This window comes from Hesperophylax consimilis, chromosome 27 (assembly GCF_061612785.1).
Source record: "Hesperophylax consimilis isolate HC1 chromosome 27, BYU_Hcon_1.0, whole genome shotgun sequence".
In the NCBI taxonomy this organism is placed as follows: Eukaryota; Metazoa; Arthropoda; class Insecta; order Trichoptera; family Limnephilidae; genus Hesperophylax; species Hesperophylax consimilis.
In genome coordinates, this window is record NC_142862.1 from 3,924,698 (window position 1) to 3,938,816 (window position 14,119).

Here is a 14,119-nt window from a genome sequence, read left to right on the forward strand (position 1 = left end):
AGTGTGAACACAGTAAAACACTTAGTAAACATTAAAACATATATTTATTATTACTATTGGTTAGCAAAAAATCAATTTTTAACGTATTTGGCACTAGATGCTACTGCTTTAAATAATCATTTATTGCCTGAAATTGTATCTTTAAATTCAGTTCAAATGACATTTAAATTGAAGAAAACACATAATTCACTTTTTACGGTATTCATACCTTGTCGATTTCTTTCGTCAGTCCATACAATACCCTTTACACTAAAAACGCTTTCTACGAAGGCGTTGGAGACGGGAACACTGCACACATATTGTACCATTTTCAACAGATTTGAGCAAGTGTTGCTAACACCCGCCAGAATCGCCACGGCTTTTGCTCTGTAAATTATCTCGTGAGGTATATATGTCGCGTATTTTCAAAAAAACCGGACATTGTATTGTCCGGTTTTCCAAAATTTTCTAGACTGGACAGCTGTTCAAAAAACCGTACCGGTCCAAAACCGGACATCTGGCAACCCTAGTATAGTCCATTTTAAATTATGATCAATTTTTACACCTAGATAGATTAGATAGTTTGCTTTTAGTCAACAAAGGAAAATCAGACATTGTGAAGAACCCTGAATAGATCTAGACTATACACAATTGACGTTTTCATGAAAACAACTACGGCAGTATCCGACACTGCCTATCTAAAATTTTTTTTTTAAATAGAACCAATTATGTTCCTCTTCTATTTGTCACTAGGTAATAAAAGATAAGATATGAAAAACAGAGGGTAATAAAAGGAGCATGCCACAGGGTTCTATAATGTGACTTGTAGTATCTACTTTGCTCGGTTCCTCCATACTGAAAGACGGAGATCTTCCGAGTAGAGAGCCAATTATTGTGTTTCTCATCTATTTTTCATGGATGTAAAGTTATTGGAAGTAAAGTTGTTAGGAAAGATAATAAAGGTAAAATGGGTGTTCCACAAGGTTCTATAATGTGACCTGTAGTATTTACCTTGCTCGGTTCCTCCATACTGAAAGACAGAGATCTTCAGAATAGAGAGCCAATTATTGTGTTTCTATTTGTCACGGATGGAAAGTTATTGGAAGTAAAGTTGTTAGGAAAGGTAATAAAGTAAAAGGTGTGTACCACAAGGTTCAATAATGTGACCTGTAGTATTTACCTTGCTCGGTTCCTCCATACTGAAAGACAGAGATCTTCCAAGCAGAGAACCAATTGTGTTTCTCTTCTCCTCATCGCTGAGGGAGCGACTCAGGGGGGTCCCGGGAGCGCCGGTGGGGCTCTGTCCCATCAGGGGGGCCTTATCCGGCAGAGCTACGTAGTACAGGAAGTTGGAGAGGCCGCCACTGGAGAAATAAACAAGAAAAACGGTTAGATGTGGAGAATTGCTAAAAATCAGAGAGACACAATTATTATTATTGTGATTTATTTTAAAGAAGAAGTAGCTCAACACGGCATCATACCGCAGTAAGCAGTAATCCTACATAACCACATGTGCGATTTTTGCGACAGTTTGAAAAAAAATTTTTGAGCCATCGCTTGCCATGATCTGCTAAATTTATAGAACCTAAAAATATGGAATAAAGGGTGAAATCTAAGATGATTCATTGGCTTTAAACAGCAGTTCCATATGGACACCAATCAAGTGGATAAGTCATAAAAAGATAATAAATATATTGTATCTTAATGGGCTTCTTATGAGTGAAAATACAAGCTATCTCAGAGGCGCTTCGCCAATACTTAAGTACCTCTCAGAAATCGGTTATCACAATGTAATGGTAACCAAATTAATAAGGATTAGTAGACTGGGTGTGGCCTTTATCACAGTTTGATAATGGAAGTATATCTTTTAACAGTTAATATGCAGCAAACAATGCTATACGCAAACTAACTTATATTATTATTATTATGTAATGAGCAGGCAGCATTCTGCTGATGAGCTCATATCTGATTTCACAACAAGTTTGACAGTAATTGAGTTGTTTTAAGTTTGAATTAAGTCCTTTCTTCTCTCCAAATGTGAATCCAATAGAGCTTTGAATTGATTTATATTTGTTGCATCGATGACATGTTGTGGGAGTTTGTTCCAAGCATCCACTACTCTATTTGCAAGGAAGTGTTTTCTAGGATTAGATGCAAAAGGCGTTTTGGTAATTTTTCAGTGGAGTGTCCACGGATATTTATATTTTTATTAGTAGTAGTGAAGATTTCTTGGATGCTAGGGCAACTGTAATGTCCAGATAGAAGTCTCGATCAAGTCACCCCTTTCTCTTCTTTCTTGTAAGGTTGGTAATCTTAGTTCCATGAGTCTATCTTCGTATCGTAGATCTTTCAGAGCTCTTGGTATTAGTGAAACGTCTCTGTACTCTCTCTAACAGATTTATATCCTTTGCGAAGTAAGGACTCCATATTTGGAAAGCATATTCTAGGAGAGGTCGCACATATGTTTTATATTTATATTTATTTTGACGGCCGGCATAGTCCAGTGGTAACGCATTGGACTGCCATTCCGAAGGTCGCGGGTTCGAACCCGGCGTGCGCAAATAAATTTTATTTGATTAATTTGTGTTATTTCACAATTAATTAATTAAAATAATATATAGTATATTTGCGGCACGTTCCAGAGTGGAAGATACTACCAGTATCGCACTGGTGTAAGACCACCATTCAGAATTGAAACGTTGCTCCAAATGGCTTTAGCCGTGTTTAGTGACTAGATCTGAATAGCCAGATACTTCCCCACCTTCCTCTTTCCCTTCCCCACTTACCTTCAGCCTCACAACATCCCCCAATTGGGGATGCCATAGTCTCACTGGCTCCAGACGGGAGCAGTTGGGACTCTTGTGAGGTATTCACTATAAAAAAAAAAATATATATATATATTTTTAACATCATGTCCGGTGTTAGGTTATATGTAATAACAATTCTTTTTAAGGTGCTTTTTCAGTGCCTCCATGATGTTCACTGAAGCGAGGGTGGACTCATTCCCAGCCTTTCTTCACAACCGACTAGCCAAACAGGACACGGAAGTCAACAAACATCATTGACCTCCCTGAAGGTCTCCGCATTATTTATTTTCTTTTATTTTTCTCTTTAAATGTAATAATTGTTTATATAGCATGTAAAATGTCAGACTTGGATTGCACCCAGAGGTGGCTCCAGGAATCCAGGCGTGGTGGGCCATTTTAAAAAATATGTGACTAATTTTATATTGTGAAAAATGCCAATATATTATTATCTATATCAATTTGTAGGTGGGTACGTCATGAGACCGCAATACATGTTAATATTTTGTTAATATAGTAAATTGGAAATAACTACACAATCCATGTACTTACAGCAAAATATTCTAAAGAGATTACGTTTTAATATAGTTGTGCACAACTGCTGAATAAAAAAAAATTTAAAACAGTAATATAGCCAAAGCAGTTTGTCCGTAGGTTAGAAATAGTTTGGTTTCGAGTAAGTTCGTCCAACCAAGCATCAATATATTCGACACGGTGAAGACTTCATCTTCAAACCCAGTGGTGTGCACTCTGGTCGTAGAGCGGCGAACCAAACGAATCATTAACTCTTTGCACGCGGCCGTATCAACTGTTGTTACGGCAAAAAGTCTATACTCACACGCGGCTGTATCAACAGTTGATACGGAAACTTTGACGGCCGATATTCCAGCGCTCTTTCGTCATAAATGTATTTCTTGCTCACTTGGACATTTGTAGAACTATCACGATGCTGACATCTACAAGAATTTCTCAAAAATAAAATTGTATTTCATAAAAAAAGATCGATAATCAAGTGCGCCTCTTCGCGCCTTTTATTCCTTTAGTTTACATTTTTGTCAACGGATGGCGTTAGTACTAGTATGTTATTCACAACTTTTCATAGTGTCCCACTTGTGTCTATCACCTAAGTACACACACGCCGAGTGAATGGCGGGACCACATTCAAAAGATACGATACATTTTATGTTTTTGTTTTTATAAACATCTAAGAGTGTTGACACACAAGGATTTGTTTTCATATATATATTTTCAATCATGCCAGAATGCTATAATTTGACATTTTATTGCGTGCATAGGTATTTGAAAATATGTACAGCGTACAGGTATAGATAAAATGGAGCAAATTAACGCATTCAAAAGGTTAATGAAGTTCTCCTTTATATCGGTATTTTTGGAGAAGCATTTACTGTGTACATACAAATTTATATATTAAATAGCGCAGACCTGTGAAAAATCACAAGATATTATAATTGTACAATTTGTAAAGCAGAAAGTTTATGTAAAGAACACATAACATTCACAAAAATGTACTAATTTATTGGTAGGTACTTTATCGCCTAGTTCCAATTATGAAAATGATATTTAAAATGATTTGAAAGGTAGGTACTTTATCGCTTAGTTCCAATATTGAAAATGATATTTAAAATGATTTGAAAGGTAGGTACTTTATCGCTTAGTTCCAATTTTGAAAATGATTTGAAAGATAGGTACTTTATCGCTTTGTTCCAATTTTGAAAATGATATTTAAAATGATTTGAAAGGTAGGTACTTTATCGCTTAGTTCCAATTTTGAAAATGATATTTAAAATGATTTGAAAGGTAGGTACTTTATCGCTTAGTTCCAATTTTGAAAATGATTTGAAAGATAGGTACTTTATCGCTTTGTTCCAATTTTGAAAATGATATTTAAAATTATTTGAAAGGTAGGTACTTTATCGCTTAGTTCCAATATTGAAAATGATATTTAAAATGATTTGAAAGGTAGGTACTTTATCGCTTAGTTCCAATTTTGAAAATGATTTGAAAGATAGGTACTTTATCGCTTTGTTCCAATTTTGAAAATGATATTTAAAATTATTTGAAAGGTAGGTACTTTATCGCTTAGTTCCAATTTTGAAAATGATATTTAAAATGATTTGAAAGGTAGGTACTTTATCGCTTAGTTCCAATTTTGAAAATGATTTGAAAGATAGGTACTTTATCGCTTTGTTCCAATTTTGAAAATGATATTTAAAATTATTTGAAAGGTAGGTACTTTATCGCTTAGTTCCAATATTGAAAATGATATTTAAAATGATTTGAAAGGTAGGTACTTTATCGCTTAGTTCCAATTTTGAAAATGATATTTAAAATGATTTGAAAGATAGGTACTTTATCGCTTAGTTCCAATTTTGAAAATGATATTTAAAATGATTTGAAAGGTAGGTACTTTATCGCTTGTCTGAATTCTTCACACAATCGGTTTGAAACGACAAAAAGGTGAGGTGACAGTAATCTATATAAATAAAAATGTGAATGTTCGTTTGTTCAAAATCTTAAATTTCCAAAAGTTCTTCACTGATTGCTTTGAAATTTTGATAAAACGTTGCATTTGAATATGCGTGTGTTTTTATATACCTATATTAAATAGATGTCACTTGTGACAGGTAAAAAAATGCTTTTTTTAAAATCAGAACCATCTGTTGGACAAACATTTTTTTTTTTAAAACAGCGCCATCTGTTGGACGTAAAAGCAACATGCACAATTGTTTCTCTATCTGCACAGACAGACTGATCCACAGAACGAGTGGCGGGGTACAGCTAGTGTTATAATAATTTTTTCTAATAAAATGTGTTGTTTTTTGTTATCAGTAATTTTAGTTCCGTGTTGAGACGAAAATAGATAAGGTTAGCCATTTTTAAGACTTTTTTTCATGTTTGCAACTAAAATTTGAATACATAAAAAATAATAGGTTTATTTCCAAATAGCTGATGTGTACCCGGCCTTGCTCGACTTTTCTCTACGTTCAATAAATATACATAGTATGCATGTATTATATATATAAACCTTCTAGAAGAAATTCTCTAAAAGATAGTGAAAACCCTATCAAACTCTGTTGCATAGTTTAGAAGAACTAAGCGCACAAACAGACAGACGCAGATACCAACTTTGTTTTATACTATTTAGTCCGTTGTGACATTGAGTTATCTATGTGACAACACACACAAGAGTTATTCTACGCAAGGCCAATAAAATAATAAAATGCATTTGTGAACAACAAATAAATTAAAAAATTAACTATAAAAAGCTGCAATGAGTGACTGACGGCCTCGTGGTTGAGCGGTCACGATCCTTGGCTACGAATCCGGAGGTTGCGGGTTCAAATCCCGGCGCATGCTCATAACTTTCATTTGATTAATTTGTGTTATTTCACAATTAATTTATTAAAAATCTTCATATATAAAAATTTTACTTGCGTATGTTGCGCTCGCAAAACTCGAAAATTAGTCAACCAATATCCCTGAAAATTAAAAATTTTGTTCTAATTAGTGCCAGGAGGTTTTAGAGAGTGATTTGAATGGCAGAAGAAGTCGGAGACGTCCAAGAAATACTTAACACAATATCTCTACAATAAAGTCGATGTAGTGTAGTTTTTAACAGTAGGATTGTGGCATACAGAGGTGATTGGTGGAAGAATTCGAAGACACCCAAGAACAACGTTAGCAATAGCGAAGCATTGCAGGATTCACTACTATTATACATTTGCGGCATGTTCCACAGTGGAAGATATCGCCCTGTATTCAGAATCGAAACGTGCTTGAACTGACTTAGTGACTATATCTGAATAGTCAGGTACTTCCCCACCTTCTTCTTACCCCATCTCATTCCCCTCCCTAATACCTTCAGTCTCACAACCAGAGATGTGCTTTATTTCAAATAAATCCATTTCAAATGAAAATGCAAAATGGGTATTTTCCATTTTGCATTTTAAATGCTTTTCTAAAAACCATTTTGCATTTTGCATTTTAAATGCTTTTCTCAATGCATTTTCCATTTTAAATGCTTTTTTGCAACATTCTTCCTACTATCTCCACTCACCTTTTTTTCATAAGCCCCAAATATCAGTCGGTCCTCAACCTCACTATGAGAGATAATTTACATTTTTCATGTTGCTCCCTGGTAGGAGCCCTGGCAATTGAGTGATACCATTACAAAAAATACTGATTCAAATACCGAACATGGGGCCATGACGCTGTAATATTAAATGTTAGATAGCAGTTTCTATGTTTTTAAGTTGGCAACATTAGTCCCGCGCAAATTTTTTGTGGTTTCATAATCCGTAGTCGTGGTGTTTTTGGATTTACCATCATGTAATATGTTTGTTCTGCATTGATGTCCATTATTAAATGACAAAATTGTTTAAAAATTCTATAATTATTTTGATTGTTTGACCTGAGAAACCATTTTGCATTTTCAATGCATTTTGAAAATAGGTATTTTGCATTTTGCATTTGAAATGCTTTTCTAAAAACCATTTTGCATTTTGCATTTTCAAATGGAAAAGTTTTGACCCATTTCCATTTTGCATTTCAAATGGTTTTGGGTACCCATTTTGCACATCTCTGCTCACAACATACCCCAAATGGGGATGTCATAGTATCACTGGTTTCAGAAGGTTGGGAGCACTTGGGACTGGTAAGAAAAAAATGTAAGCAATGAGTTATTGAGTTAATGAAATTGATTTGAAGACCTTGGGGTTTGATTCGTAACGCTCTTAGGAATAATTAAAACAGAGTAATTAGTTGTCATAAAATATAAGTTTGAATGAATGTGGCAATGCACACTTCAATTGAGATTTACTGCGTGCAATTATATTTTCACAGCCAATTGCGCTTGTGTATAATTATTCATTTATATACGAGTATATTGCCTGTTAGATTTCCACAAGGCGTAAATGATTATTATTATTATTGGTTTCCAGTGGCGGTTCTTCATATGTATGTGTCGATCCCCACCTTCGAAGAAATGCTAGAGTCGCAACTGTTGGCGGTGATTAATTAACAGGAAATCTTCCATTATTAACAAACCACAGAAAAGCATAGTGACACGATGAACATATAGATTTAGTAATTTATTTTTTACTCACTGTTGAACTGACATTAAAACATTACACCGCTCAAAACAGGAAAAAATAAGAAACGACAGTACACAGGTGCACAGATAGTACAGTATCAGTCACGAGTTAAGACGCACACAGTTTCGTCGCGCGTATTTTGTTAACGAATAATAATAATAAATATGTCTAATAAGCAAAGCATCGCAGTACTGGATGATTGCTACACGCAACTATCGTCAATGAAAACTAAAAATCTCGAACAGGAGCGAATAATTCGGCAATTATCGAATGAAATAATCACTCAAAATAATATCATTTCGCGGCTCGTTACGAGTATTGAAGTCTTTCGGAGTACCTACAGTGCGAATGACAAGGTGATTACAACGCGATCGAAAACAAAAATCAACCAAAATTCAAACTCAGGTGAGAATATTGATACCATCTCTCTCACACCTGCAGTCAGCCAGCCTCGTTTGGCAAACAGCAGTGAACCAGTTACCGTTTCCCCTGCGCCCGCCCCCGCCTCCGAGTCGGTTACACCGGCTGAGAGCAGCGGCGTTAACGTCAAGCAAACCCCCCGCACCGAGCCGCCCTCCTGCCCATTGTTATCATACAGTGCCGCCTTACGCAATAAAAACAAAATTTTAGTCGTAGGAACCAATGACTCGAGTAAGATTAAAGTAATACCCAAACAAAAATTTATTATCGTTTCACGCTTAGATCCCGACACGACGACGGAGGAAGTCATTTCCCATGTCAAAACGAATACAGCTCTCAGCTGTAATGCTGAAAAGTTTATGGCGTTTTCTAAAGAATACTCATCCTTTAAAATAGGAGTCGACGAGCAGAACATAGATTTACTACTAAAAGAAGAACTATGGCCCCGAGGAGTGGTTGTCCGTCATTTTAGATATTATAATAAACGCATTTCAGGTCAAGAAAACGCGAAAAAGCCGACCGAATCAAAATGACTGCTACTATACCAGAACGTGCGAGGACTTAGGTCTAAGATGAATCAATTTCTAGAAAATGTTCTTAACCAAGAACATAAATTCATCGTGATTACGGAGTCTTGGCTAAACGATTCGATATTTAACGCGCAAATTTTCGACAGCAGATACACAGTTTTCCGAAAAGACAGAAGCACTCAACAAACACGAGGTGGTGGACTACTGCTCGCTTTACTAAACGAAGAAAACATGCGAGCCGAACGACTTTCCCATCTGGAAACGGGAGACGAAAATTTATGGGTCAAAGTCACAATTCAAGGCTTATGTTTATTTATTTGTTCTGTTTATATCCCACCCAGTTCAAAAACGCATATTTACACGACTTTTTTCGAAACTTTAATTAGTAACTTAACTTACCTTGTTGATAAAAAAATCTTAGTGATTGGTGATTTTAACATTAATTCTTCACAAAATCCACGTGCAGTGAACACTGAGCTTTTATATGTTATGGAACTTTTTCAATTGAAGCAGTTTAATACAGTACTTAACTCATGTAATCGTACTTTGGATCTAGTATTAAGTAACTTTAGTATGTTTACAAAAAAATCCGATTTCTGTCTTGTTCAAGAAGATAATTATCACCCGACACTTGTGTCAGAAATTAGTCTTGATCATGACAGACCGTTGAAAAGTCGTTGTTTACATTCAGAAAATAACTTTCGTGGTTGGAATTTCCGCAAAGGAGACTTTGAGAAGCTGTACAGCCAATTGCGTGACCACAATTGGCTGGCTATCTTGGAGATCTCCGATGTTGACGAAGCAGTTAAGTACTTCTACGATACCCTATACGCGTATTTTGACAAATGTTTTCTAAGAAAAAAAGCGCCGCGAAATGAAAACTATCCTAGATGGTTTTCGCGTGAGATTATCGGGGACATAAAGACGAAGCTTGTATACCATCGACGGTGGAAACGATCAGGTTTGGATAGTGAACACGAGTTATTCAAATCCTATCGTACAAAAATTAAACATAGCATTTCAATAGCACACAAAAAATATATTGTAGAGGTAGAGAATAATGTTAAACACGATCCAAAGTCGTTTTGGAAATATGTTTCTGACAAAAAAAATGACAGAGGCCTCTTAAATCATATTATTCTGAATGATTGTACTTACAAAGGAACTGACGTACCGGAAGCTTTCGCAAAATATTTCCAATCTGTCTATAATCCAGAAAAAGCTGATTTTGATTCTTACGTACCAGGACAGATTGGATTGACAAAAGCTCAAAACATATCTATAGAAAACGTTAATAACATGGATTTCAGTTTAGCAATAAGAAAATTGAAACCAAAAACATCATTTGGCCCTGATTTCATTCCACCCTTCGTCATTAAGGGTTGTTCTGAACCACTGTCTAATCCACTTCTACATATATTTAATCTTACGATTAAAAACGGAATTTTTCCTAAACTGTGGAAGCTGTCAAAAGTTACCCCTCTACATAAAGATGGTGACAAGTGTCAGGCAACCAATTACCGTCCTATAGCAATTCTTTCCGCACCTGCCAAGTTATTCGAAATAATTATTCATAAATATGTATATGCCAAGGTTGAACCATTCTTGATCGAACAACAACACGGATTTCGACGTGGCCGATCAACCACTACAAACTTGATGGCATATACTGATTACGTGGCGAGAGCGCTCGATAATAATGAGCAAGTTGACACGTCATACCATGACTTTGCGAAAGCTTTCGATAAGGTTGATCACTTAGTGCTCTTAAGTAGGCTTGAAGAAATTGGTTTTTCCGAAAACTTAATTAAACTCTTTGCTAACTATTTAAAAGAAAGGGAACAATTCGTTTCCTATGGTGGTTTTAACTCTAACGCGTATCCTACAAACTCTGGTGTGCCGCAGGGTTCCAATTTAGGACCCTTATTGTTTCTAATTTTTATAAATAATATTCGGGGAAAAATCAAATTCGTCCGTTTTTTACTTTTTGCAGATGATATTAAACTGTTCTTAAGAATAAGATCATTAGAAGACTGTAAAAAGCTCCAGGAAGATATAAATGCAATTATTGACTGGAGTATTGACAGCAAACTCGGTTTCAACTTCCAAAAATGCTCAGTTATGTGTTTTACGAGGTCACAAAAGATCGTATATTTTAATTACAAAATGAAAGATACATCACTAAAGCATACGGTGACTTATAAGGACTTAGGAATTGTGTATGACGCTCGCTTAACATTTCACGCTCACATTGAAAAGATCTGTAAATCAGCTACAAGAATGTTAGGTTTTGTCATACACAATTCAAAGGAACTGACAAACCTTGCAGTCATTAGGCTGCTTTACTTTAGCTTAGTGCGTAGCATTCTCGAGAGTGGATCTCAGGTATGGGGGCCAGAGGACACTGTCTATGTACTAATGGTCGAGAAAATTCAAAAGAAATTTTTACGATACCTCTATATGAGAGAGTTTGGTTTTTACCCATGGCTGTTTCCAACAGCATTTATCTCGGGAATGCTGAATATCTGCAGCCTTAGTTCCAGACGGGACGTCGCATTATTGATGATGGCTTACAAGCTTCTGAATGGTTTAGTATCAATTCCAGACATTCTGTCAAAAATAGGACTTTATGTCCCGGATAATTTCACGAGAGGCCGCCAACACAGGCTTTTAATTCTTCCCAGGTCCAGAACTAACTTACCAATGGTGATGCCCCTGGGAAGACTCACTAGGTTAATTAACTCCCTTCCAGCTAACTTGGATATTTTCCATATGTCCTACAACGACTTTAAGCGCGAAATATTGTATTTGTTTTAACTGTATACTTATGTATAATTTTTTTCCATATTTTGTTTACCGCTTTTGCATATGTTTTAACTGTATACTTATGTATAAAATTTTCTTCAATAATTTGTTTACCGCTTTTGCAATGTATTGGTTTTTGTACTGTTTTTGCAAATAAATAAAATAAATAAATAAATAAATAAAATAAATAAATAAATAAATATGAATAGCAATGACAAATAGAACAAAAATGTATGTAAAAAGGTTTTTTATAGCCCATAATTTAAGTCATACATATTGATAGAAAATATTTCTAAAATTACTCATTTTATAACGTTGAACGAATAGATCAAGACAAAAGTAGACGTCAATACATCACAATAACCACACTTAACCCGTACACCACTCAACAAATCGGCTCAGACATTCACCGTGCGCGACTCGTTATGAATAATTTTATTTATTAATAGCTATACCACGCCACGCATCTCTGTGGCTCAATCTGTCTGTAGGTTTGTGAATTTTTTACTAATTGTTTTTACACGAAATGAGAAAGAAGAGAGGTGAGAACGATGTTTATAATAAACTAGCTGTACCTCCCGTCTGTGCAGATAAAGAAACAATAGCACATGTTGCTTTTACGTCCAACAGATGGCGCTGTTTTAAATAAAATTATGTTTTTACACAGATGACATCTATATAAAAACACATACGTATTTGAATGCAACACTGTGTCAAAATTTCAAAAGAATTTCTTGTGTCAGAATTTAAGATTTTGAATGAATGAACATTTACATTTTTATTTTATGTAGAAGATAGATTTAAAACACATCTTGTTCTGAAATCTTGAGTCTTTCATTACAATAACATAACATATAAGCTACGGAACCATCCCATACTAAAATTGAGAAGCTGGATACAATAACAACCTAACAATCTGTTTTTGCTTCTATTGCCCTTTTGGTATCTCCAATCCCTTCTTTAACTACTGTGTAATAAAACATACATACTTCTGTATGTTTTACACAGATGGAGCTTCAATCAAAAGTTTAATTTTTTACTCAAAAGTACATTTTTCTTTATTATTGCATGCATCCAACTTTGCAACCAATTATGGTCATAATTTAATGACACAGACAAAATATAAAATTAAATAAGCAAAACCGAAGCCAGAGAGATACAGGTACTTATCAATTAAATGGCGGGAGATCTTTAGACCTCAGTAAGCAATTCATATGTTTCTGTATTAATATTTGGAGGTATGATTTTAATTAAATCGAATGGCGGAATTAAAAACAAAACACCCGAAAATCTTCGTCAGTCCAATGACTAAAGACAATCTTCTTTTAAGACAGATTATTAATATAATTACATCTGTTCTGCCGTGTGGTATCTTGAACAAGTCATGGCGACGACTACAGCTAAAGTTTTCGGGTCGTAATAAGCCATAGCATTCCAAGAGGAATGGGCTATCACTAGAATTATAAATTATATTAAAACTAAATATTGCATGGTTTGCATAAAGTCTGCTTTCTAGGCTAAATCTATTTATTGCCTCAATTGAGTCCATACGGCGCATGATAACCTCGAATAAGTTCCATGCGTCCGCATATAGACGTACCTGAGGAAGCTTATTGTAAGATGACAATTTCATCCAACCAACGGAACTTTTAAGTGGAAATAAAAATTGATGTAGCATTGTCCACACACTGTAAATGTTATAAAAATTTATACCATAAGCCAGTGGAATTATTTTCATAATGGTTTTTATCTACGGCAAGATTACTGAGTTGATCAAACAAAGAATTCAGAAACAAATCAGAATTAATTAAGAGTGAAAACATTATTAATTTAATAATGTACATACTTAATAAATTATATCCTCAAACAAATATATTTATAAGTTACACAAAAGTAATCTTTATGTGTCAGAAAATGTTTTTCTTGGGTTTAGTCACTCAGAACTTGTTTATTTAGCGATTACTGAACAACTGGGTAAATATATCCGCAATAACATTGCGCGAATCTTTGTCATAATACCATCCTAGTTTTAGATAACTTGTGCCTACAGATTTGCAAGCAAGTCATTGTAAAGAAGACAGATAAATTATAGATGTATTAATTAATTAATTAAAAGACAAACATTCCTGGGTTACGAATAACCAGTTGCGTCTCGTGACTTTTGGGTTTAACTCGATATTTGTATGAAGATTTTCAGGAAATGTCAATTTTACTGTGCACCGCACGAATTTCCAGAAATTCTTCATACAAAAAATCATATTTTCGAAAAAAAAAACCGTTTTCAGCTACAACATCAATAATGCCTTTTTTTGTAATATTAGTACTCTAGTACACTCAAAAATCACGAACCGCCACTGCAAATAACCTGAAACTATTTTAAAATCTCCTACTACCACCACAGTAAGTGGAAAATGTTGCTTGTCTCGTGATGGAGGACTTAGCCAGCCGAGGAATTGAACACACGACG

The 14,119-nt window shown here is 34.9% G+C and overlaps 1 protein-coding gene across 6 annotated transcripts in view; it reads right to left on the reverse strand.

The window, feature by feature from the left end:
• The window catches only part of LOC149410488 (choline/ethanolamine kinase), a 73,443-nt gene that overhangs the window by 20,180 nt on the left and 39,144 nt on the right, over positions 1-14,119 (reverse strand). For 5 of the 6 annotated variants that reach the window (XM_089648141.1, XM_089648140.1, XM_089648139.1 and 2 more), the window contains exon 3: positions 1,160-1,343. In XM_089648141.1, coding sequence (XP_089504267.1) covers positions 1,160-1,343 — 184 coding nt within the window. Of the gene's footprint in view, positions 1-990; positions 1,024-1,159; positions 1,344-14,119 lie in introns of those variants that run through there. The other variant, XM_089648145.1, reaches the window with a different exon arrangement.